Source organism: Odocoileus virginianus, chromosome 9, assembly GCF_023699985.2.
Source record: "Odocoileus virginianus isolate 20LAN1187 ecotype Illinois chromosome 9, Ovbor_1.2, whole genome shotgun sequence".
Classification (NCBI taxonomy): Eukaryota; Metazoa; Chordata; class Mammalia; order Artiodactyla; family Cervidae; genus Odocoileus; species Odocoileus virginianus.
In genome coordinates, this window is record NC_069682.1 from 66,301,518 (window position 1) to 66,327,680 (window position 26,163).

Sequence of the window (26,163 nt, forward strand, 5' to 3'; positions counted from 1 at the left end):
CAGTTCCCCTGGGTGGGAGGGTTAGTGTCATAAGAACTATATCTGCTTAGATAGCTATGCCCTCCATAGCCTGATCTCTTTGTTCTTGAAAATACTCGACTTCACCTTGAATCCATTACCATCTATCTAATGTGACTGCCAACAGTCAGACTCAAAGCCACATGATCCCACAGCAGGGTTCCATTATTGAAACTTTGATTATCTATTCTCTAAATATCAATTTGTCAAAAAAAATTATTGGATTATACTTGATTTACTATGTTGTGTTAGTTTCAGGTGTAGAGCCAGGCGAAACTCCTGTCGTTCAATCATGTCCGACTCTCTGAGACCCCATGGACTGCAGCACACCAGGCTTCAGGCTTCCCTGTTCTTCACCATCTCCAGGAGCTTGCACAAACTCATGTCCATTGAGTCAGTGATGAATCTGATATATATCCATATATCCACTCTTTTTTAGAATCTTTTCCCATCTAGGCCATTATAGAGTATTGAGTAGAGTTTTCCCATGCTACATAGTAGGTCCTTATTAGTTACCTATTTCACATATAGTAGTGTGTCTATCGGAGAAGGCAATGGCACCCCACTCCAGGACTCTTGCCTGGAAAATCCCATGGATGGAGGAGCCTGGTAGGCTGCAGTCCATGGGGTCACTAGGAGTCGGACACAACTGAGCGACTTCACTTTCACTTTTCACTTTCATGCATTGGAGAAGGAAATGGCAGCCCACTCCAGTGTTCTTGCCTGGAGAATCCCAGGGACAGGGGAGCCTGGTGGGCTGCCATCTATGGGGTCGCACAGAGTCGGACACGACTGAAGTGATGCAGCAGCAGTGTGTCTATGTCAATCTAAATATCACTTCTTGTCTTTCCAGCCTCTCCCAGCTTTGGACCCTCTGCACAGATTCTCAATAGTATTGAGGTCATCTGGCATTCAGTACTTTCATTATTTGCACATCTACCTTCATAGGCATTTTTAATCAAGCCTGGACCATATGGTCCATTTTTAAGCACTTTTGTTGATATCATCATCTTCCTTTTCCCATGGTCCTGGGTCAAGCTATGTATTTTCTTTTTCTACTGTAAAAGCTGACTGGAGCTCTTAGAGCAGGGGTCCCCAACCTCCGGGATCTAATGTCTGATGATATGAGGTGGAACTGATAAACCAATAACAGAAATAAAGAGCACAGTAAGTGTAATGCCCATGACATTCACATCATCCTCAAACCAACCCCCCTTACTGGTCCATGGAAAAACTGTCTTCCATGAAGCCGGTTCCTGGTGCCAAAATGATTGGAAACCGCTGTGACTTAGAGAAAATCAAATCACAAAATGTCAATCATCTCTTTTCTTTAAATTAGTCTTCCTTTGGCTTTCATGTTTTAACTCTGCTCTGGTTTTTCTTCTACGTGTTTGACCAGTCCTTCTCCATCTCCAGGGTGGTACCTGGATAGAGTTTCACAGAGTTCTGTCTTGTTCCTCATTTCTTATAGTCTACAATCTCCCTAAATAAGCTCTCCACTCCTCCCATTCTTTAAATATCACCTGGATGTTAACGATTCCCAAATCTAAGCCCCCTGCTCCGCGGCCCCTCCCCAGCACTCCAGTTCTGGGGGAATTTAAATAGTGCCTGTGGTAGGAGGTGAACATGACAACCACACTCTCCTTTCCCTCATGCCAGTAACAGTCTCTGCCTCCATCTCTCCAGATGGCAGACAGTCCAAAATAGAACACTCCTTCGTGCTTCATGTTCCAGCAACTGCTCCTGCTCCATTTAAAATATTCCTCTTGAAACACCTGTCTTTCCTCTTTGGTTTGAGCCTAAGGAAATTGATCCAGAACCCTGTAACACCAGAGCCAATTCATTCTTGGTAAGCTGGGTCATTCGGGGGTTGTGGGATGGGTAGGGGGTGGTGGGCAGGGGAGGAGCTGATCAAAGAAGAGCTGCGATGCAATCAGCATGCGCTAAGGTGAAAGCAAACCCACCTCAGCTATTCGAGTTGCACCTTTTTGTCCCTTTTGTTTTCCTGGATGACTGTTCTGAGTGCAGCTCTGGGTTACACTCAGCGCCTCCTTGGTGGTTTCACTAGTAGTTGTTACAAGTCTCTTTAATCACAGGTCTATGTTCCATTAGCCGTCACATTCAGAGTATGGGACGGCCCCATCGGAAATAGCTCTGCAGCAGCATTTATCCCATTTTTCCTTATTTCTGGTTGCTGCTTCTTGTATGTGGCTCCTGCTCTTTTCCAATCTGGTGTGATGAAATTCCAGCAGGCTATGAGACTTGACAATAAGTGGTATTATGTGCAGAACTCAATCTCGCAGCTTTGGGGGGAATGCTTCTTTCCCATCCCCCCACATCGTACATAGGACTCCTCCAGGCCCTGCTGGAGACGGCCCAGAGAGCAGGTGAACCAAATGATGTTTAGAGAAAGAGCATCTAAATGCAACTGTGGTTTCTCCTCTCTACCAACGTGGACAGGGACTCGTGAACTCCTCAGGCTGCCCCATGTTAATAAATCCTCCAAATTTTCATTTCCCCTCCCTAATAGGATGCCACTGCATGCTGGTATCTGAGAATCAGATGGTAATGATGCCAATGTTACCCACTGTAGCTCCACAGACTGGCAAAACCCTCCTGTGGTTGCTTCACGTGATCCCACTCTGGGCTTCACAGTTATTAAAGGAATCCTAGAGGAAATTTGGCAATTGTTTCCTTTACTTCTCAATAAGCCTTCTTCTTTCTTTAAAAGCTAGCTGGAACTCCTGTTGGCCCTGTAGCTCAGCAGTGTGTATTTCAGAATCTCTAGTCTTAGGTACGGAGAAGGCAATGGCACCCCACTCCAGTACTCTTGCCTGGAAAATCCCATGGACGGAGGAGCCTGGTAGGCTGCAGTCCACGGGGTCTCAAGAGTTGGACACAACTGAGCGACTTCACTTTCACTTTTCACTTTCATGCACTGGAGAAGGAAATGGCAACCCATGCCAGTGTTCTTGCCTGGAGAATCCCAGGGATGGGGGAGCCTGGTGGGCTGCCGTCTATGGGGTCGCACAGAGTTGGACAGGCTGAAGTGACTTAGCAGCAGCAGTCTTAAGTGGCTGTACCTGTCAAAGGCAGCTGGATTATGCATTCTCATCAGGCAGTGAGGAGAACTTGCAATGACCTTAGGAGCCACTGGCCACATCACACTGTCTCCCTGTTTAGCGTGTCATACTTCTGACCCTCCAAGCTAGAGCCCTACCCTCTGGGCACTGCCTCAAGTAACCCAGGAAAGTGAGCCACAAGTCCCAATGACCTTGGTCCCCCAGAGGTCTGCGATTGGTCCAGGTCCCTCCATGGTTGCCTGGACCATGCCTCAGGTCCCAGCCTGTCCCTGCCCATGTGGTTTCTGACCCCCATTCAGGTCCCTCACAGACCTTTCCCTCCCTCTGTGTTCCTTGGCTCAGAGAATGGCACCATGATCCATCCATTGAGCCAATCCAGAAACCTGGGAGCCATCCTGGACAGTGTCTTTTTCTTCACACCCATCCCCTGCCCCGGAGAGAAGTCATGGCCAAGGCTCACACATTCTACTTCCTCCACAACTGTATCTCCATCACCTTCATTTTTTATTTTTTTGGCTGCACTGGGTCTTTCTAGTTGCAGCGTATGGGCTTCTCATTGATGTGGCTTCTCTTGTTACTTCTGAGCTCTAAGGAGCACAGAACTTCAGAAGCTGCAGCATGAGGCATCAGTAACATTAAATCATTTGCATTCCTGAGCTGAACCTACTTGCTCAGACTAAACCAGATTCATGGGACTCTGGAGAAGGGACTGTGGCAAAAAGACAAAAGGATGTTGACAAAAGCATGGGTACTGATGCTGGAGATGGGATCCTATAACTCTGCGTGGAACTATGCAGCTCAGTCGGCTGAACTTGGAGGTGGGATGGTGGGGTGACATGGACCCTGTAAGACTCAGCTACAGCTGATAACAGTCTGTTGTGAGGGTCAGTGGCACTGTTAGTTCAGAGTTGTATCTGCCCTTAGGACGGCAGCAGTCCGTGGGCCTGTTTTGCTCATTTCTGGGTCTCTGGTGCTCAGCACAGGGTCTGGCATGTGGTTTTTTGTTGCAATTCAAAGTAGACAGTTCTTGCTTAGTTAGTTAAGGAACTGATAAACAGATGACTTAACAGGTAAACCTCACTCATCTCCCAGGATCTGGCCTCGTTTCTCCTGTGTGGTTTTTGACTCTGGGTACCCACCCTGGTCCTAGTATTTATAAAGCTTCCTTGGTGGCTCAGATGGTAAAGAATCCGCCTGCAACGAGGGAGACATGGGTTTGATCCCTGGGTCGGGAAGACACCCTGGAGAAGGAAATGGCAAGAATACTCTAGTACTTTTGCCTGGAGAACTCCATGGACAGAGAAGCCTGGTGGCTACAATCCATGGGATTGAAAAAAGTCAGACACAGCTGAGTGACTAGCACTTTCACTTTTCAGCTCAGGGAGCCCCCACACCCCTTCCCAAGAGGGCTGTGGATCTGTTTGCTTTGATTTCACAACATTGAGTGACATCTCCTCCAAGTTGAGGGCACTGCTCATGGCCCTTGTTTTGCTGGCTCTTCAGTCGTTGAGACCTCCTAGCCCTGTCTGATTTGGTATTTCTGAAAGGCGCTCAAAACTCAGAATGCATTTTTGAGAATCATTTTGAGGATTTTGTGACACCTTTGGAGACCAATGCACGCTCCCTGACAGGTCACAGGCCCACCAGCACATATAGTGTTAGAGGACACCCAGCAAACAGGCATCAATGCAGCACAGCTCAGACTAATCCTGCCATGGCCAACCCAGGGTGGGCAGCCAGCCCTTGTCTCAACAGCTGGGTCAACCCCGGGGGCAAACTGAACACCTACCAATGGCACTTTATGCACCTTAGCTTATTTGACCTTTAAAATAATCTGTGATGTGGGTAGTCTCATTTTACCAACAAGCAGCTTGAATCAGAAAAATTCAGAATCTGACCCTAAGCCATGAAATAAGTCAGTCATATGAGAGGATATGATTCCAGGAGCTTCTGCTGCACCAGTGTCACCATCTGGGATGTCACCTGTGGTAGGAAGAGCACGAGATCTCAGGTCCGAGCCTGTGGGACCCAGTTTCTTCCCCCAAAGAGGTCACAGGCTGGTGGAGACTGAAAATGCAAGTCCCTGACCGAGGAGGGGCCAGGGCAGCATGCGAACCCAAGGTGGGGCTGGTACATCCTGCAGCAGGATAAGAGACGGTCCTGGATGTGGCAGATCTGACCTGGCTGTTGGGGAGGTGGAGGATGCCGTGACTGGCAGAGAGAATGGGACAAGGGATTGGCTGCTTAGAGAAGGACAAAGCCATGAGCATCTCCCTGCCAGTGTTCCCCATACCCTTCAAGACAAAGTCCAAACCCCGAATGAAGGCCTTCCCTGGCTCTTGCCCCCTTCTTTGCCTCATTCCCCATCTCGGCGCCCTGGCCCAAAGTTCCCTGAACCTAACACGCACCTGCTCTACCTCAGCTCCTATACACACCATTCCTGAGTCAAATTCCCCCTCATCTGGCAGCTCTCAGGCAACACAGCCTCCAGGAAGCCCTCCTCTCACAGAGCCAATGATGGAAGGCTCTGCTCTGAACTCTCATGGAAACCACTGACCAGATACACAGGCTCATCTGCATTTTTTCTGTTTCCGTTTGTCTTACCTATAGAGTGGCACGTCCAAATGGCAGCATATGCGACTCTTTTAATTGAAGTAAAAAAAAAATCAGTCCCTCAGTTTCACTGGTTCTATTTCAAGTGCTTAACAGTCACATGTAGCTAGTGGTGTCTATCAGGGCATTTGCATCATCGCAGGCAGCTGTGCTGGACTGTGCTCTCACACACAAGGAGCCAGGTAAAAGCAGGACCTGTGAAGTGCATCTCTACCGTTCTAGGACCCTGCCTCTGCCAGGTACCACCCGAGTTGCTGAATGTAACCTTCCTTCCTTTCTTTTTCTCTCTCTCTCTATCTGTACCACCCACCCCCACCCTTCCTTTCTCTCTTTTTCTCCCTCTCGCTCTTTCCTGGAGTACCTACTAAAGCAAGACCCTGTTCCAGGGGAAGGGATCCATTAGTGTCAAATTTCCCAGCTTCCTGGAGCCCACAGTCTAGTGACGGGCATGTAAGAAAGAAAACCAAATAAAATATACAAACAAATGTACAACATAATTAAAAGCTCATGAAAGAATGATGAAGGAAGCATACGCAGCATGGTTGAGTAAAGCCCATTAAAGGGACAGAGCAAGGGGAGACAGAGCCAGAAAAGAAGGTTAGAACCAGATTTGAATGGGTCTTGAATTCTGTACTAAGAAGCTTGAACTTAATGCGGTAGGAAGCCAGTGACCCATTTAAGAATTTTAAGCAGGAAAATTAACTTGATCCAATTTGTGCTTCTAAAGGACCAGTTCAGAAACTCTGTAGGGGATAGACTGAAGGAAGAGGAACTTATGACAGGCATACCAGAAAGCTGCCCTGGCAGGTCAGGAGAACAGGGTGGACAGTGGCAGAGGGGGGAGAAAGAACTAATCCCAAAGCTGATTCCTGGCAGGCCAGTGGCTAAGACTCCATGCTTCCACTGCAAGGGGTGTGTGGGTTTGATCCCTGGTCAGGGAAGTTAAAAAAAAAAAGCTGATGCAGAAGCTGAGTGGATGGGTCCCAGTGAGTGATGGGACAGGAAGGAGACAGTGGAGGGGGAGAGTGAGGAGGACAGCTCTCAGGAAGCCAGCTGGGGATCCAGAGGAGGGTCTGCTCTAGAACCGGGGGCTCTGTCCTGGGCGTCCCTTCCAGGACTGCATTATGGGTGATTAATTCACGGCCAAGTTACTTTCTCATGAAGGTTACTACAGATACATCAGCATGACAGGCGGGGCGTGAGGGAAGAAGGCTCAGCGTGTGCGAGCTGGAGCTGAATATTAGATTCTAGTCACTATTTGATTGATCTTTTAAGCAATTCTGGGATTCTGTCACTTAAAAACCAATAAATCTTTGAAGGCCTGGGGAAAGCAATGCAAAAGCAATAAATCTCCATTGCGGAGTGTTAGAAAAATAGGCCAAGCTGCCAAGGTGGTTGGGCTGGAGGGATGAGGGTGCGGGAGCCCCCAGTGGCAATCCTTCCTCTCCTGATCCACACCATCACCCTGCCACGCTCAGTCCTACCAGACAGGGTCAGAGTCGTGTGGCTTCACGCACGGGGCAGCAGGCCGTTCACCAGGGGCTGAGTTTGGCTCAGCCAGGATCGCAGCATCACAGGCAGAAGGAGGAAGAGCCTACCTGGGGCTGGCCTGGAGGCTGAGGCTCAGGTACGAGTCTGCCGGAGAACAGGAAGGCTCTCCACTCAGTCATGCTGGGCTTCATCAGCTACAGGTTAGGCCCACACAGCCAGAACTGTCTTGTCCACCCCTCACTCCCTAGTTGGTGGAAGTTCACTCCACAGCAACCCCACCAGAAGGTCACCCTGTCATCACCTGACATCCCAGCTAGGGGGAACTCAGAACTTCTGGTGGAGCAACAAACTCAGAGGCAGGAAGCTAGGCTAGGTCCATGACCTTGGGCCAGTCACTTAATATCTTAGTCTTCAGCTTTTCCTCTGAAATGGAGATGGCATTTTCTACACAGCTTACTCACTGGCTAAGTGACAATCAGATGCTATGATGGAATTACAGGCACTATTAGCTATTAATATAAAACATGATTCTGGGCATCCTTGACCCAGTGCATTTAGAGAGCTCTTTGTGTCCAGGGGTCACAGACTGCCTTGGCTGTTTTCTCAAGGCTCCTGCTTCTCCTAGCCTGCAGGACTCCACGCTGGTCCACTTGCCTGGGTTGTGCTCATCTCTCCAGCCTGCCTGCCCCTTCTCTCAACCAATACAGTCACTGTCCCTACTGGCTTCATTATTCTCTTTCCTCTCTTCCTTAATGCCCCCTCCCTGCCCCATTCACAAGCATATTCAATGGATGATAAGACTCAGGCTATGACAAACCTAGACAGTGTATTAAAAAGTTGAGATATCACTTTGCCGACAAAGGTCCACCTAGTCAATGCTATGGTTTTTCCAGTAGACATGTATGGATATGAGAGTTGGACCGTAAAGAAGGCTGAGTGCCAAAGAATTGAGCCTTTGAATTGTGGTTCGACAGGAGACTCTTGAGAGTCCCTTGGATAGCAAGGAGATCAAACCAGTCAATCCTAAAGGAAATCAGTCCTGAATACTCATTGGAAGGACTGATGCTGAAGCTCAAGCTCCAATACTTTGACCACCTGATGTGAAGAACTGACTCACTGGAAAAGACCCTGATGCTGGGAGAAAGTGAAGGTGGGAGGAAAAGGGAGTGACAGAAGATGAGATGGTTGGATGGCATCACTGACTCAATAGACATGAGTTTGAGCAAACTCCAGGAGATGGTGAAGGACAGGGAAGCCTGGTGTGCTGCAGTCCATGGGGTCACAAAGAGTCAGACACGACTTAGTGACTGAACAGCAACAAAGATTCTAGAGGACAGGTGTATGTCTGTCTTGTTTCCTGCTATATCTCCAGGGCTTAGCTCAGTTCCTGCTCTAAAAATATTTGTTAAATGATTTAATGCTCGACCACCTCCCACAGGGGCATTCTAGTGCCCAGAGTTCAAGGTGACACAGATTAAGGTAGCTGACTTCTATGTGACATTGCTTCTGCTGTCACCACGGTTGTCCTGAAAGCCTTGCTGGCTGGCACTGATCAGTCTCTTCCCTTCTTGGCAAATGCCCAAGCAAGAGCCTGAAAATAATTCCAGAAAATGAGTGTTGAGCCACCCTCAGTGATCTAGAGCTTAAGAACAAAAGCACCCAGACTTTTCCAGACACCAGGCATTGCCCTCTGAGCAGTGACATTTATTTTCATTTTTTTCCAATGGAAATGTCACCAAAATAGATCATGCATGACTTTGCTCCTAGGTAGGTGGTATGGCTAGACTGAAGTGAGTGTTGGCTTCGGGGTGGCTGAATGGGGCTTAAAGTCTGCCTGCACACTTAAGTGTTCCATTGGCTGGGTCAACGCACTTAGCTTCTGTGTATCTCAGTTTCCGTATCTGCAAAATGGGGAAGCTACAACCGCAGTGCTGTGAGGAGGCAGACAGTTTATGCAGAGTGACAGGCACACAGCCAGTGTGTGCTCAGCAAATGGAAGCTGGCCAGCTCTTTCAACTGGAGAATGTGGGATCTCAAGGGCTCCCCAGTAGCTCAATGGTAAAGAATCTGCCTGCAAAGGAGGAGACGTAAGACATGTGGGTTCGATCCCTGGGTCGCAAAGATCCCCTGGAGATCGCAAAGATACTAGAAGCTACTCTAGTATGCTTGCCCGGAGAAACCCATGGACAGAGGAGCCTGGCAGGCTATGGTCCATAGGGGCGCAAAGAGTTGGACACGACTGAAGTGACTTAGCACACGTGGGACCTAATGGTACATTTTTTGGGTGAACCAGTATGGTAATATCTCAGTGCATGAAAGTGAAAGTGTCAGTCCCTCAGTCGTGTCCCACTCTTTACAACCCCATGGACTAAAGCCCACCAGGCTCCTCTGTCTATGGAATTCTCCAGGTAAGAACACTGCAGTGGGTTGCCATTTCCTTCTCCAAGAGATCTTCCTGACCCAGGAATCGAACCTGGGTCTTCTGCATTGCAGGTGGATTTGGTACCATCTGAGCCACCAGGGAAGTCCAATCTGAGTGCATAGAGGGGAGATAATGGCAACATTGCTTGAGAATAACAGGAAGAAACATAGCAGTTTGGTAATCTACAGTAACAAAGTATTGGAGTTTGAGCTTCAGCATCAGTCCTTGCAATGAACACCCAGGACTGATCTCCTTTAGGCCTCAACCTTTATGCTGCAGCAAATATCACTGCTCCTGGTAGCTCCCCATGACATCAGGCTCTGTCTTGACTCCATGCCTTCACTTATGCTGGACCATCTTATTGCCCTGAAATCTCATACAACATTTAAGATATATCCCTTAAAGTTCCAATCCTTTGGCCACCTGACACAAAGAGCTGACTCATTGAAAAGACCCTGATGCTGGGAAGATTGAGGGCAGGAGGAGAAGGGGACAACAGAGGATGAGATGGTTGGGTGGCATCACCAGCTCAATGGACATGAGTTTGAGCAAACTCCAGGAGAGGGTGAAGGAAAGGAAGGCCTGGTGTGCTGCAGTCCATGGGGTCACAAAGAATGTGACATGACTTAGGGATTGAACAACAACAAAGATACATCTCACTGTCATCTCCTCTGGGACTTCTGCCCTCTGAGCTCCTATGTGCATCTCCACAAGCATGAGCTGCACTGAAACTAAGCTTTCATGTTTCTGTCTCCCCAACTAGAGTCCAGCTTTCTTTAGAACATGAATCAATTGCAGCCAGTTCACAGGCACATTCCAAGCACTTAAACAGCGCCTGGCACCCAGTGAGAGCTCAAGAAACGTTCGTCAAATGAAGGAATCAATGAATTGCTTTCATCCTCTGTACTCTGCTCCATCCCTGGCATATAAAATACTCTGTGCATGCTTGTTGAGCTGAACTGAGCCAATCTGAAAGCTTTCCACTGAACACTCTGCTTGGCTTCAAGGGTCTGTAGTCCCTCGAGCTCTGAGCAAAAGCCAGTAACATCTTATGGAAAACCTCGATGAACTTTCTGGCCACCACGATACAAAGCATAGCTTATTTAAAAGAGGTGCCCACCTTCCTGACGGCCGGAAGCCCATGGACTTGCTTGGGGATCAGCTTGGGTACAGAGATGCCTTCACTGCCTGGACTGTAGATACACTCGGGACTCCAGCCTCTTGTAAACACACCTGTAGTGTGACTCTGACTTCAAGTCCCCTGTGGAACACCAAGACTACAAATGGGACTAGCGCTGAGGTTGTCTCCCCTTTGAAATTTCTGAGCAGGTTGTTTTGATCACTTGGTGCATCTGTCTACCTGTCTGTTAACGGCAGATGGGCATGTAAAGGTGATCTTGCCAGGATACTGTGTTCCCGGGGCCTCCAGCCTGACTAAGTAAATTTACCATAGGCTTGTTCCAGAAAGTTCTCTCCCAGCCCTTTTCAGATCCTCATCCACACCTTCCCACTAAGCCAGTGCCCCATGGAGGGGAGAGAGGGCTCCTGGCTCGGTGGCCCTCTGAACCGGGCTTGAAGCTGCTGAACCTTTTTCTCCAGGAAGCCTTGCTCCTGGGCAGTCTTGCCCACAGGCATTGCCAGTGGCATGATTCAGCTGGAGGTGCGCATGGTGAAGAGAAAGAAAACGGCAATCGTCAGGTTCAGACCCCTCCTTACCTGACAGGCGCTCCCCGGGACTGAGCGGGCTTCAGCATCACCGTGATGGTCGTGTCTGTTTCATTCAGTGGGGTGTCTGTGTCATATTCAGGCATCGACGGAGCTGGACAGAGAACAGAGAGGAGCTTAGCACAGGTCCCCACCCCACCCCACCATCACCTTCCACAGGACACCCAGGTTGCCTAGGAGGGAGATATTTGGGGAAGGATTGGATGAGTCACATGGCATCCCAGGCTTTCAGCAAAGAAGACCCTGACTTTCAACCGTCCTGCAGGTTCCTTCAAGATACAGAAGAGTCTGGAGAGGGGAACAATGATGTGGCTGGTAGCCTTCATGGATCAAAAAGTTCCATACCATATAGACAGATAAATGCAGGAAATATAAGTACTTAAAGGTGTGAATGTAGAGTCAACCTTAAACACATTTAAAATGCAAATACAATTTAAAAAACTAAAATAAAAAAAGAAATAAAATGCAAACAGAAATTACATCAGTGATGAATTTTACTCTGATCTTTTTTTTCCTTCATGAGACCCTCTCTTCTGATAGCAGCATCACTAAACCTAATCCCCTGAGAAGGTAATTTAGCCATTTGTACTAAGAGCTATTAAACTTACATCCCTTTTAATTCAGTATTTCAATTTCTGGAATTTAATCCTAAATTCATAATCCAAGCCAAGAAATCAAACTTTATTCTGTAACATGTTCACTGAAGCATTATTTTATTAAAAACATGGAGGCGCCAAATATATCCAACCACAGGGGAATGTTTAATTAAATTACGCCCATCCACTTGACAGAACATTGTAATGAAAGCAGTGTAGCAACATGGAAGATGCTCATGGTTTAAGGGTATGCGGAAACATTAAGCTACACAAACTACCATGGGTCTGCATCTATGCAAAATATGTATGATGCAGACCAGAATTGCATGGGCATGCTGAAATAATGTAAACTGTAAACACTGATCTGAGATAATTCTGCTCTGAAACTGTCTGGTGGGGGAGGGGGCCTTACAGCTGATGGCAGGTGGCATCTTGGGCTGCTCTGGCTCTGGTCATTCACTTATTTTTTCATTCACTCATTCATTGGAGGTTACATGAGAACCTGCGCTGTGCCCTGCACTGCCAAAAGGAATACTCTTGAAAATGAATCACATTTTTACAAATGAAATCGTATGGGGAAAATGTACTATTTGATGCAACTGTGTGCTAGGTAAACTATTTAGTAAATCACTCAGCATTCCCTCTGGTCTAGTGTAATTGATATATGTTCTATATTTTAGGAAGCTCCTGGACTAGGTTTTCTTCATGAGATGACGGTAGTGACAGACGAGGGACTGCACTGTCCTTGTTGCTCCACGATCACATGGTGATGGTCGGCTCCGCCCTTTTCCACTCCCAGGTGTATTAGGAGTGGATAAAAACCAACATCATCACCTTTCTTCCTTTCCCCTTTCTAGGACAGATACCTGAAATTTTGGTGGCGATCCTGGTGGTGACGGGCGGCCCAAAGCCCTTTGCAGTGCTGGCCTTGATGGTGAAGGAGTAGGTGGTTCCAGGGTACAGACCCACAAAGAGGTGGTGGGTTTCATTCCGAAGCTTGAACACTTTGCCCCTCTGGCTGGAGAGGTCAGCACTTGGGTCCAATGAGCCCACGGCCTTGTAGTTGATCTGTGCAAGAGGCCAGCAAACAAACCAATCAGTGCCTTGCCCAGGAAGCTGAGTGGAGCTCACCTGAAGGAGCGTCAGGGGAGGGAAGCAGAAGGCAGGAGAGTGTGGTCAACGAGTTCAGCCATTACCATCCACCTTACAGATGATTCCAGCCTCCAAATACTTCACTGTCCATGTTCTGGAGCATTGCTGTCTAGTAGAAATAGAATTTAATCCACATACATAACTCTCAATTTTCTAATGGTCATACTCATTACAGAACAAAAAAAAGAAGACCATAAAGTAAAATTAATTTTCATAATCTATTTGGTTAAACCCAGTAGATGTAAAATATTATTATTTAAACCTGCAATCAACATAAAAATTTAATGAAATATGTTGTACTTTATTATTCATATTAGGTCTTAGAAATCAAGTGTATATTTTACCCTACAGCACATCTCCACTTGAACTAGCCACATTTCAAAAGTGTGGTGACTCTGTGTGACTTGGGGCCACTACTTTGGACAGTGTGGCTGTAGTTTAAGTCACTCAGTCATGTCTGACTTTTTTCAACCCCATGGACTATAGATTCTCCAGGCCAGATTACTGGAGTGGGTTGCCTTTCCTTTCTCCAGGGGATCTTCCCAACCTGGGGATCAAACCGAGGTCTCCCGCATTGCCGGCAGATTCTTTACCAGCTGAGCCACCGGGAAAGCCCATGTGGCTGTCGAGCAGTGTCCATGTACAGTGTCCTGATAAGAATTATCTGGAAGGCTCGTTAGAAATGAAGGAAGCATCCCCTACTCCACAAGGTGCTGTGCTGCCTGGTGTCTCATGCATTATCTCCTTTGTCTTCCCGGAAAACCTTGGGGGTATCAAGATAGCCATTCTAATTTTAATGATGAAGAAATTAAGGCTACAATGGAAACAATCTGTATTAAATCGCTGCTTTTTGAAGACCCAGTTCTGTTTCCCCACCCACTGCAGACCCACAATGATTCAAAGACCACATCACACATGACATCATGTGAGTTCTATAGCACATGCAAGGAGACACATCCATTAACCACACATGCAATGTCAATGCCCTAAAGAGTTTCCGGGTGCCCCCTCTCAACTTCTGCATGATATTATCCTGCTGTGAAAGTAACAAAACAGTTGGTATTGCCTTACCAGCCCCCAGGGATCACACTCTAAGTATCTTATTTCTAAATTTCACAGCTGTTAAAGCAGCAAACTTAGGATTTTTGGTTTACTTGCTTTATCTGCATGTGTGTGTGTATGCGTGCGTGCGCGTGCATGCTTAGTTGCTCAGTCGTGTCCCACTCTTTGTGACCTAATGCACTGAAGCCCACCAGGCTCCTCTGTCTATGGGATTCTCCAGTCAAGAACACTGGAGTGGGTTGCCATGCCCTCCTCCAGGGGACCTTCCTGACCCAGGGATCAGACCCAGATCTCCTGCATTACAGGCAGATTCTTCACCATCTGGGTCACCAGGGAAGCCCAAGTTTATCTAGTTTGTTCTATTAAAAGTGTTTTACTGGAGCATAATTTATATTCAGAAAACTAGACAGCTGGATGAAGTTTTACTAACTGGACAGGACCATGTGACCAGCAACTAATCAAGAGACACCTTACCAGACCCGAGATTTTCCCCTCACACCTCCTTTCTGACCCTCCCCCCCTGCAAGAATACCCTCTACCCTGCCTTCTAACAGCAAAGACCAGCTCTGCCTGGCTTTGAGCTTTATATAAGTGGAATTGTATAGGCTGTACTTTTCAGGGTCTGCTTCTTTTGCTCAACATGATGTGTGTGAGATTCACAAGGCTATCACGTGTGGCGATAGATCAGGCCTTGTCATGGTTATCCCGTGTCCTATCTCTGACCAAAGATAAACCCAGGTTTGCTGGACTCTGAAATCTGTATTCTTTATTCCAAACCACCCTTAGCTGCCTGAAAACGCATCTAAGTAAACAAAGAATATGTTCATTCTGTTCGTTCACTCACTCCCTCGTTCCTTGACAACTAGTCTGCGCACACTCCCGTATTCTAGGTCGTGCACTCCGTGTGGCCAGGCCCTAGCAAATGAATGCAATGCACACCAGTCAGGCCCTGTCCTCAGGGTCCTCTGTTCCAGAATGGGGTAAGTTAACTACACAGCCGCCTTGCACCACTGTCTTCCATCAGGAATATATCATGCTTGTCAGGAAGGCCAAACCCAGGCAGAAAAGGGAGTATACCAACTTTGCTTTAAAAAGAAGCAATTGGGACTTCTCTGGTGCTCCAGTGCTTAACACTTCGTGCTCCCAATGCAGAGGGCCCAGGTTCAAACCCTGGTCTGGGACCTAGATCCCATATATCCCAACTAAGTGTTCACATGCTGCTACTAAAGATCCCACGTGTTGCAACTAAGACTCGGTGCAGCCAAATAAATAAATAGTTAAAAGAAATTAGTAACTGGCTTTTTCTGGTTAGGGCACCAATCATTCTGGAGAAAGAGGAAACCTCTCTCTCTGCTATGAAGCAGAAGCAGTGTAGCAACTGATGTCACAGGTTGAGGAGAGAGGCCAGACTTCGTCTGGAGCGCAGTGAATCCAGACAGAGCCATGCACAGAACTGAAGGATTCGGGCACTTTGCAAGCAGAGTTGGCAGGGTACCCACCCCTCAGGTCCCGGGGAGGGGGGGGCCTGGTCACAGCATTCCCTCTGATAACTCCACCCACTTCAGCCCTTCTCAGAAGCGAGCCAGGTAATTCACACCCCCAGGGACTGGACTGATGGAAGTTGAACCATACATTCCTGGCTCCTCTTTTGTGATACTGTTGCTGCATCCCTGGGGATTTCCCTGAGAGATGTCACTCCATGTGTCTCCATAGGTAGCTGGCTGGAAAACACACCCATCCTTGGCTACCTTCCGTTTCCTGCCCCAATTTTTAGTGTTTCCCAAAGTTCTCAATAATTTGTTCATGCTCAAATCCTTGTCTCAGCCTCTGCTCCTGAGAAACGTCAAACTAAGACAAAGTGCTCTGGGTGGTATCTTAAGGGGAAAACTGAACTATCAATAATACCCAGGGATGATAAAGAGTCAGAGCAGAGGAAGGAGCATTCTAGGTTCTAGGCAGAGCAAACTAACTGGGCAAAGACCTGGGGTGGGAGAAGGCTTGGGAGAATGGAGAAAAAATCCTGTGTTGATTGGAGAGCTGGGTGCAGCTGGAATCCAGTTTTTCCTGGTGGAAGGAGGAGGCAGATGTTCGAACAGTTCTGCCTGTGGCTATGAACCCCGGGGTGCTGGAGCATCCTTTTGAAATTCCGCCCCCATCCCCTGCCTGGGCTGGTGGCAACTACATTGATATACAGACGCTGGGTGGTAAAACTCATGCCTTATTTACTAGCCAATTCCTTTTCTGCGCTCCAAATTCAATCCAAAAGCGACTCAATTTCCACCGAGCTGTCAATATAATATACCGTGCTCGCCTGCTCTCCTCACCTTTCCTGGTATTACAGGATCCTCACTTACTTGTAATGAAACACTATGAATAAATCAATGTATGTTAATATAACGTGTCTTCAATTTTTTATGAAGGGTTTCGCCAAATCTAATTCCCTCTGCTTTGTCAGATCCAGTCTTTGAAAAATTTAACTTGCAAGTTTTACAAAGTTAGTGGGGGATCGGGCTGGGGAGGGAAAGAAGGAAGGTGAGAAAAATTGAATGGGATGGAGCTGGGACTGTAAAATGCATCCAGCAATGTGAGTCCTCATTTGGAGGCAGAGAGAGAAGATTTGTTAGAATAGCAAACATAAAACAAGGAAGTGGTCAGGAAAGAGGGCTGAGCTGGATGTCAGCCCTGGGCTCCAGGGGCGGGGCTCTGGCTGCAACAAAGTGCTCTGGACCACCCTCGTCTCTTGCCTGGCTGCTCTCAGTAGGATGCACCGACTGACCTGAAGCTGGAGTGAGAACTTTCCAAAGAGAATTCAATCACATCACCCCCTAGAACAGCCGTACCCAATCTTTTTGGCTCCAGGCACCGGTTTTGTGGAAGACAATTTTTCCACACACTGGGGGTAGGGGGTGGAACAGTTTCAGGACAACTTAGGGGAATTACACTTATTGTGCACTTTCCTGGTGGCTCAGACGGTAAAGAATCTGCCTGAAATGTGGGAGACCGGGGTTCAATCCCTGCGTCAGGAAGATCCCCTGGAGAAGGAAATGGCAACCCACTCCAGTATTCTTGCCTGCAGAATCCTATGGACAGAGGAGCCTGGTGGGCTACAGTCCATGGGGTCGCACAGAGTCGGATCCAACTGAGCGACTAACACTTTTCACTTATTTCTACTGCACAGTAAATCTAATGTGCTTGAATCATCCTTTTTCACTGGGCTTCCCTGGTAGTTCAGACAGTAAAGAATCTGCCTGCAATGCAGGAGACCTGGGTTCGATCCCTGGAATAGGGAATGGCTCCCCATTCCAGTGTTCTTGCCTGAAGAATTCCATGGATAGAAGGCGCTTGGCAGGCTACAGTCCATGGGGTCACAAAGAGTCAGACACCACTGAGCAACTTTCACTTGCACTTATTTCTATTATTTTTGTATCAGCTCCATTTCAGACCATCGCTAGGCATTAGATCCTGGAGGCTGGGGACCCCTGCCTTTAGAATCAAAAGAGCAACAGTTTCCCACAGTTTTGGTGATAGGACCACATCCTTAGCTGTGGTTCTCCAGCTCTCAGCATGCACTTGCCTCTCTGGCCTTCTTAGTTTGCATCCCAGGTCTTATTTCAATGTCTGCAAAGAGCCATGGTTTTTGGCCACAGGGCTTTTGCATCAGCTATTCTCTCAGCTCAGATGATTTTCTCCTTCCCTTCACTTCATTAATGACTCTTCACCCTCAGCTCTTGATTAAATTGACACTTGCCACGAGCACCTTCCTTGACTCTCAGGTGCTCCTATTTGACGTTCCAGAGTCACAAGGGTCTCCTTTGAAGCACTACTTTTATACTGAACCCTGCAATTATTTCATTGATGATTCCTTCTTCTTCCAGCCCAGAGGTGGAAAAAGTAAAGCTTGAAAGCCATAGTTGGCCCATCATCTCTTTTTGTAAATAAACCTCATTTGGAACACAAGTCACGGCATTCTACTCTAAGTGTTTACAGGCATGGTCTTTGCCATCTTTGTGACTTCCAAGGCAAATGTACCAAAGGAGGCCAGTTCAAGGTAATCTCCTCTTGTTAGAAGTGTAGCCTTGATGCTTTGGTTCACTGACAATTCCAAGACAAAATGTGAACAAGTCTCTTCTGAAGAACACAGTGAATGCACAGATGGCTGCAATATATGTGCCAGTGACTTCTTGGCCATGGGACTTTTGTTTTTCCTAGAAAGCTGAGGACTAGAATAATAGCAGAAAAAATTATTATGACCGACATATGCACTGGTGTTCCTGGGTTTCTAACTCAGTTGAAGGTGGGCAGGAACTTGCCACATCTTGCAGATAGTTCCTGCTTTTGCTTCCATTGTGATTGAATCATTCTCTCCATCAACAGATGCTCACCAATAACCTACTCTGTGCTGGACTCTGCTTTAGGCTCTTGAGAAACACTGGATAAGACCCATTTTTTTACTTTGAAGACCCACAGAGGCACCGGTGGGTACCATAGGAAATTGAGGTCTTTGGGAACACAGATATGGGAGTAACCAGTTCTGTCACAGACAGTGGGGTAGCCTCCCAGAGAAGCTGCAAGAGCACTGGGCTAGACTAGTCGTCCTCAGCACAACTGCGGCTGCTGCTAAGTCACTTCAGTCATGTCTGACTCTGTGCGACCCCATAAGACGGCAGCCCACCAGGCTCCCCTGTCCCTGGGATTCTCCAGGTAAGAATACTGGAGTGGGTTGCTATTTCCTTCTCCAATGCATGAAAGTAAAAAAGCGAAAGTGAAGTCGCTCAATCATATCCGACTCCTAGCATGCCCATGAACTGCAGCCCACCAGGCTTCTCTGTCCATGGGATTTTCCAGGCAAGAGTACCAAAGTGGGCCTCAGCACAGACTCTAGTGCATATGTCCTGGGACCTTTAAAAAGTACCAAGGCCTGCACTCAGGCCACACCAACTGAATTGAATGTTTCGATGACAAAAGCCTGGCAGTCAGTACATGTTTAAAATTCTCCAGGAGCTCTGATTGGGCAGACAGGGCTGGGAATGCTGGAACTGAGCCCTAAAGCATGAAGGTGATTAAGCAGAACTGTGAATGTGGCACATGCCAGGGAAAGGTGTCCTAGAATAGCCTGCTGGAAGGAAGTGGAAACTCACCATTGGCATGTCACGGTGACAGTTGCTGAAGGCAAGATTCACTGTGGAGTTCTAGAGTTGGTTGGTGAAACCAAGGAGAAATGGAATATTTGCATAGCCTTGTGTGTATACTTAGTTGTGTCCAACTCCTTGTAACCCTTTGGACTGTAGCCCACCAGTCTCCATCTACAAGATTTTTCAGGCAAGAATACTGCAGTGGGTTGCCATTTCCTTCTCCAGGGGATCTTCCTGACCCAGGGATTGAATCCAAGTCTCTTGTGTCTCCTGCATTGCAGATGGATTCTTTAACCACTGAGCCATCAGGGGAGCCCAATGCATATCCTTGTGAGCATGCTCAGGCAAGTTCGACTTTTTGCAAACCCATGGACTGTAGCTGGCCAGGCTCCTCTATCCATGGAGTTTTCCAGGCAAGAATACTGGAGCAGATTGCTAGTTCCTTCTCTAGGGGATCTTCCTGACCCAGGAATCAAACCCATGTCTCTTGCATCTCCTGTATTAGCAGTTATCGCTCCCCAAATGTAATGAGACCACAAGTTCTTGATATCCCTCCTTCCAGAAAGTAGAGGCTAATTTCTCTCTCCTTGAGTGTGAGCTGGACCTACTGACTCATGACCAAAAGGGGAAAAAAATAGTAGCTTTAAAGTGGAGGGATCCGGCAGACAGGAGCTTAATCAAGGGATCAAAGTTGACATTGCCAATGATAAGTCATGTTGAGATGGAGGGCTCCCTGTTGGTGATGAGATGCATACACAGCTTCCGTGGCCTTCCTCCCCAGAATCTCCATCCATTCATGAGACAGTATCAGACTAGCCCAGAATGAGTACTGATCATCACTCTTTGAAAATGTCAAGATCATAAAGACAAGAAGACCAAGAAACTATCACAGAAAAATCCGAAGTTCAGTCAATAGTAATGCACAGATGTGAAATCTCAGTTTTGATAAATATATCACAGTTAGGGAAGATGGCAACATTCAGAGAAGTAGTGTGAAAGGTAAGAAACTCTCAGTACTATTTTTCACAACTTTTGGGGTAAATGTAGGATTATTTCAAAATACAGTGTTTAAGAAACCACACACACACAAAAATGTGGCCTGCTGGGTTTTGGCACCTATGAGGTCCCTGTAGTTGCAGGATAGAATCTATAATACACATTCACTGAGCTCTGAATTTGGCCCAGTGCTGAGATATGCAGATAACACCACCCTTATGGCAGAAAGTGAAGAAGAACTAAAGCGCCTCTTGATGAAAGTGTAAGAGGAGAGTGAAACAGTTGGCTTAAAACTCAACATTCAGAAAACTAAGATCATGGCATCCGGTCCCATCACTTCATGGGAAATAGATGGGGAAACAGTGGAAACAGTGGCTGACTTTATTTTGGGGAGCTTCAAAATCACTGCAGATGGTGACTGCAGCCATGAAATTAAAAGATGCTTACTCCTTGGAAGGAAAGCTATGACCAACCTAGACAGCATATTAAAGAACAGAGACATTACTTTGTCAACAAAGGTCTGTCTAGTCAAGACTATGGTTTTTCCAGTGGTCATGTATGGATGTGAGAGTTGGACTATAAAGAAAACTGAGCACAGAAGAATTGATGCTTTTGAACTGTGGTATTGGAGGACTCTTGAGAGTCCCTTGGACTGCAAGGAGATCCAACCAGTCCATCCTGAAGGAGATCAGTCCTGAATATTCCTTGGAAGGACTGATGCTGAAGCTGAATCTTCAATACTTTGGCCACCTGATGTGAAGAACTGACTCACTGAAAAAGACTCTGATGCTGGGAAAGACTGAAGGCAGGAAGATAAAGGGATGACAGAGGATGAGATGGTTGGATGTCATCACTGACTCGATGGACATGAGTTTGAACAGGCCCCAGGAGTTGGTGATGGATAGGGAAGCCTGACGTGCTGCAATTCATGGGGTCGCAAAGAGTCAGATATGACTGAGTGACTGAAGTGAACTGAACTGATAGCTAATTAGCTGATACCTAATCAGAGATTAGCTTCCCTGGTGGCTCAGATGGTAAAGAATCTGCTTGCAATATGGGAGACCTGGGTTCGATCCCTGGGTTGGGAAGATCCCCTGGAGAAGGGAATGACAACCCACTTCAGTATTCTTTCTTGGATAATTCTATGGACAGAAGAACCTGGTTGGCTATAGTCCATGGGTTGCAAAGAATTGGACATGACTGAGTGACTAACACATATAGCTGATGAACAAAGTTGTGATGGTTTCAGGCGGACAGCAAAGGGACTCAGTCATACATATACATGCAAATAATCTTCTCTAAATTCCCTTCTCATCCAGGCTGCCACATAACATCAAGTAGGGTTTCTTGTGTTATACCGTAGGTCCTTGCTGGTTATCCATTTTAAATATAGCAGTGGGTATGTGTCCATCCCAAACTCCCTAACTATCCGTTCTCCTCGGCAACTATAAGTTCATTCTCTGTCTCTTTCAGTTTTGTAAGTTCATTTGTATCATTTAAGATTCCACATATAAAGGATGTCATACAGTGTTTCTCCTTTTCTGTCTGACTTACTTCACTCAGTATGACAACCTCTAGGTCTATCCATGCTGCTGCAAAGGGCATTATTTCATTCTTTTTAATCACTGAGTAATATTCCATTGAATTATGTACTACATCTTCTTCATCCATGCTTCTGTTGATGGATGCTTAATGTTGCTTCCATGTCCTAGCTCTTGTAAACTGTGCTGCAATGAACACTAGGGTGCATGTATCCTTTAAGGTCATGTTTTTCTCTGGATATAATGCATGCTGAATTTGGAGAGGCACATTTTCTGGTGAGAGGATGGGGGGTTAAACTGCCTGGAGGAACAGTCAAGGATTGGCTCTCTTCCAGATGACAGATGACAAAGAAGGCCTGGTTCAGACAGCAAGCTGAGGGGATAGAGAGAAGGGGGTGGATCTGAGAGCAGTAGAGTTTTGGCTGGTGAAGGAAGAGGTCTCTAGAAATGCAGGAGTAAGGCAGAGCCCACACATGGCCATGGGCCAGAAGGGGGAATAAGCCTTTGCAGGAAACTACTGGAGAAGCTCTGTGAATGTCCACCAGCCTGATTCTTCTAATGCTGCTTACATGCAGATATGAGAATTGGGGAGAGGAGACCATTGGAGTTTAGCCTTGCAAACCTTGCTGAAACCCAGATCCACAACATATTAAGAACTGTGTGACTAGGATATAACCTCACCAGCCAAAGTGTTCTACTGACAATTGATTGGGCAGCAAATCCCTGGGCAGGCACTGCTAGGCTTCTCTGGTTCCCAGGGTGAGCTCCAAGGTCAGAGGCCCAGACCGTGGGCTGGGTCAGCTGAGCCAGGGTCTGCCTGGGCTGTGCTCCCTTCCAGGGGCTGCCAGCACAGGCAGTGATGTCCACGGTTTGCTGGGCATGATAGTCCTGATGCTGCTGCCTGCAGGGAGCTTGTTCCAGTCTTACGTGGATTCCCTTGGCTGCCAGAGATCAAAGATGTTTGCCCAATGTGGCTTCTGCTCAGTCCCAATCAATATCCTGTTCTCTGATTTCAGCTGGTAGCCTGGTGGCTCTAGGATTAAACACGAGGAGGAACCAAGCTCAGAATCCAGCTGGCCCAGGGTCATTAGTATTCGCCATCCAGCAACCAAAATGGCAAGGTTGGCCAGGAGGTGATAATAACAAGCATTAACATGCGCTGAGTGCTTACCGTGTGCATCCCACTCTGTTTCCTAAATCACCACCCAGCCCCTCAGCTCCCAGATTTCAGGTAAGAGTCTATTAAAACGCGATCCCCCCACTAATATCTCAGCCCCGCCAAATCTCACCACTGGGTTACTTCTCTGTCTCTCCCTCTCCTCGTCTCTGTCCCACAGGGGAGGGATAGTCTGACAGTTTCACTCTTTCAAACTGCTTTGAATTTCAAAGATGCCGTCAGATTCCCATAACAGGGCCATCATTAATTCTGATGGCTCTAAGCTTTTTCTTCCTAAACTGTCATAATGCAGCTTAATAATATGAAGCTTAAACCTCCTTTCAGCTTCTAAGCTCGTGCTTGGGTGTCCTGGGTGCTATGATTTTATTATTTTCACAGAAATCTTTTGGCTTAATGAGTCTGTCTAGTGATATTCCCAATTGCTTTTAGTCTGCATTGCAATATTTCTGGGGTTTCTAAATGTAAGCTGCTTGCCTTCCCACTTCACACACAGCTGATTTCTGTTCTGCTGAGTTTAACCTGGTTAAGTTGCTAAGTTGCGTGACCAATTCCTGTTTGGTTGGCTTTGGGGTATGGAGATACGAGAGAACTTGTACAATTCCTTGACCCTGCTTCCTGGAATCTTGCAGCCCCACCAGTGGCCTTTCTGGCAGAGAAAGCCTGTGGAAATCCTTCCATGAGGGCAAGGCCAGGAAGCTACTGATTCACTGCTATCACTGCCAACACCCAGTCTGGCACAGAGGGGAAGTCAATGAGGTTTGCCGAATAAATGAGGAGTAAGCTGGAATCAAGATTGCTGGGAGAAATATCAATAACCTGAGATATGCAGATGACACCACCCTTATGGCAGAAAGTGAAGAGGAACTAAAAAGCCTCTTGATGAAAGTGAAAGAGTGAAAAAGTTGGCTTAAAGCTCAACATTCAGAAAACTAAGATCATGGCATCTGGTCCCATCAGTTCAAGGGAAATAGATGGGGAAACAGTGAAAACAGTGTCAGACTTTATTTTTTTGAGCTCCAAAATCACTGCAGATGGTGAATGCAGCCATGAAATTAAAAGACGCTTACTCCTTGGAAGGAAAGTTATGACCAACCTGGATAGCATATTAAAAAGCAGACATTACGTTGCCAACAAAGGTCCATCTAGTCAAGGCTATGGTTTTTCCAGCGGTCATGTATGGATGTGAGAGTTGGACTGTGAAGAAAGCTGAGCACCGAAAAATTGATGCTTTTCAATTGTGGTGTTGGAGAAGACTCTTGAGAGTCCCTTGGACTGCAAGGAGATCCCACCAGTCCATCCTGAAGGAGATCAGTCCTGGGTGTTCACTGGAAGGATTGATGCTGAAGCTAACTCCATCAGGTACTTTGACCACCTGCTGCGAAGAACTGACTCACTGGAAAAGACCCTGATGCTGGGAGGGATTGAAGGCAGGAGGAGAAGGGGATGACAGAGGATGAGGTGGCTGGATGGCATCACCAACTCAATGGACATGAGTTTGAGTAAACTCCGGGAGTTGGTGATGGACAGGGAGGCCTGGCGTGCTGCGGTTCATGGGGTCGCAAAGAGGCGGACACGACTGAGCGACTGAACTGAACTGAAGGAAGCAAATGTAGCAAACTCAGAATGTGACATAGCTGGGTTTGAAATGAAGTCATTCTGATGCCAAATCTAGCATTTCCCACCTTGAGCTCAACTTGCCCTCAGCCCTCTGCGCATGTGCACATGTGACCTGCTGCCAGGGGGACGACCTGCCGTGGGTATCGGCAAGCCTCAGCCCCCAGGCTCTGCTGTGGCCCCCACTGCCTGGGCCTGTCTCCCTACAGAGGGGCTTGGCAGCAACCCTGCAGCTGGGTCCACGCCTGTCTGGCACACAGTAGGCACTCCATAAAATTTTGTGTTTAATAATTAATGTGGCCCAAGTTGCTGAAGTTCTTGTCCTCTTGGGTCTGTATCCATATCCGTGTAAGTAGAAAGGCCCTTCACTACTTTCCTATTCTGGGAGCTTTTTAAAAGTGGCCACACAACTTTGGACAGCCCTCCCATCAAAAGGTAGAGATTATGTCAGCCCCCTTGAGTCCAGGAGGACTTATGACCACTTGACCAATAGAATAGTGCTGTGTGGCCTCTGAGACTGGGTCATAAAAGGCAACGCAGCTTCTGACTTGTTCACAGGGGTCACTCACGTCTACAGCCTCTAAGCTGCTGAGTAGGAAGTCTAAGCCCCTGGACGGCCATGCTGTGAGGAAGCACAATACATTTGAAGAGACCATGTAGATGCTTTGTTCAATGGCCCAGCTGAATCCAGTCTTTGAGTCCCAGAGTCTGGGCGCCTGAATGGTGAGTGAGCAAGTCTCCGGATGACTCCAGTTCTCAGCTGTCTTAGTCACTCCTGGCCATTTCCGTCTTCTTTGCTGAGCCCTGAGATGTTGTGAGGTTGAAACAAGCCATGCTTTTTCAATTTCCTGACCCACAGAACCTTTGAGTATTTTAAGGTTGTTGTTTTACACCACTAAATTTGGGGGTGGTCTGTCACATGGCAATAATAACTAGAACATCATTTGTCCAATAGACTTGACAGTTTCTTAAGAGTATGGATACTGTTTTACTCACTTTGGAGCCCCAAAAGGAAACACAGTATTAATAGATGCTCAATAGATACATGCTACCTTCTTAACCAAGAAATCAAAGTTAATGACTCCAGTAATGAGAAATGAGAAATCAGGTGTCTCCTGATAAGAGCCTCTGAGAAAGGCACAGTGCTTATGCTATAGCTTCGCCAAAAAAAAAAAAAAAAAGTGTAACTTGAATCAAAAGACAGTCTACACAATGATTGACCAGAAGTCTTAAAAAGCGCCATCACAAAAGACAAAGACTACAGGGAAATGAAGGCATAATAACAACTACAATCAATGTAGAATCCTGAATTGGAAAAAGGACCACAGTGGGAAAACAAAGTAAAACCTAAATAAGGTCTGTAGATCACAGTATTCATCAGACTGTAGTTTAACGTGCTGATCAGTGTTAATCTCCTGGTTTCAGTCATTCCACTGTGGCTATGCGTGATACTAACATTAGGGGAAGCTGGGTGATGGGTATATGGTAACTGTACTAATTTTGTGACTACACAGTAAGTCTGAAGTATTTTAAAATTAACT

At 46.9% G+C, this 26,163-nt stretch overlaps 1 protein-coding gene and 1 long non-coding RNA gene across 17 annotated transcripts in view; one reads left to right on the forward strand and one right to left on the reverse strand.

Annotated features, from left to right (window-relative positions):
* The window catches only part of PTPRT (protein tyrosine phosphatase receptor type T), a 1,083,381-nt gene that overhangs the window by 267,052 nt on the left and 790,166 nt on the right, over window positions 1-26,163 (reverse strand). For all 16 annotated transcript variants that reach the window (XM_070472652.1, XM_070472647.1, XM_070472651.1 and 13 more), the window contains exons 10-11: window positions 12,815-13,016; window positions 11,344-11,446 (exon numbers count right to left, since the gene is read on the reverse strand). In XM_070472652.1, coding sequence (XP_070328753.1) covers window positions 11,344-11,446; window positions 12,815-13,016 — 305 coding nt within the window. The remainder of the gene's footprint in view (window positions 1-11,343; window positions 11,447-12,814; window positions 13,017-26,163) is intronic.
* Window positions 1,758-24,173, forward strand: LOC139036775 (uncharacterized). Its single transcript, XR_011489631.1, has 3 exons — window positions 1,758-1,867; window positions 22,848-23,062; window positions 23,638-24,173. It is a non-coding gene; the product is annotated as an uncharacterized lncRNA (long non-coding RNA).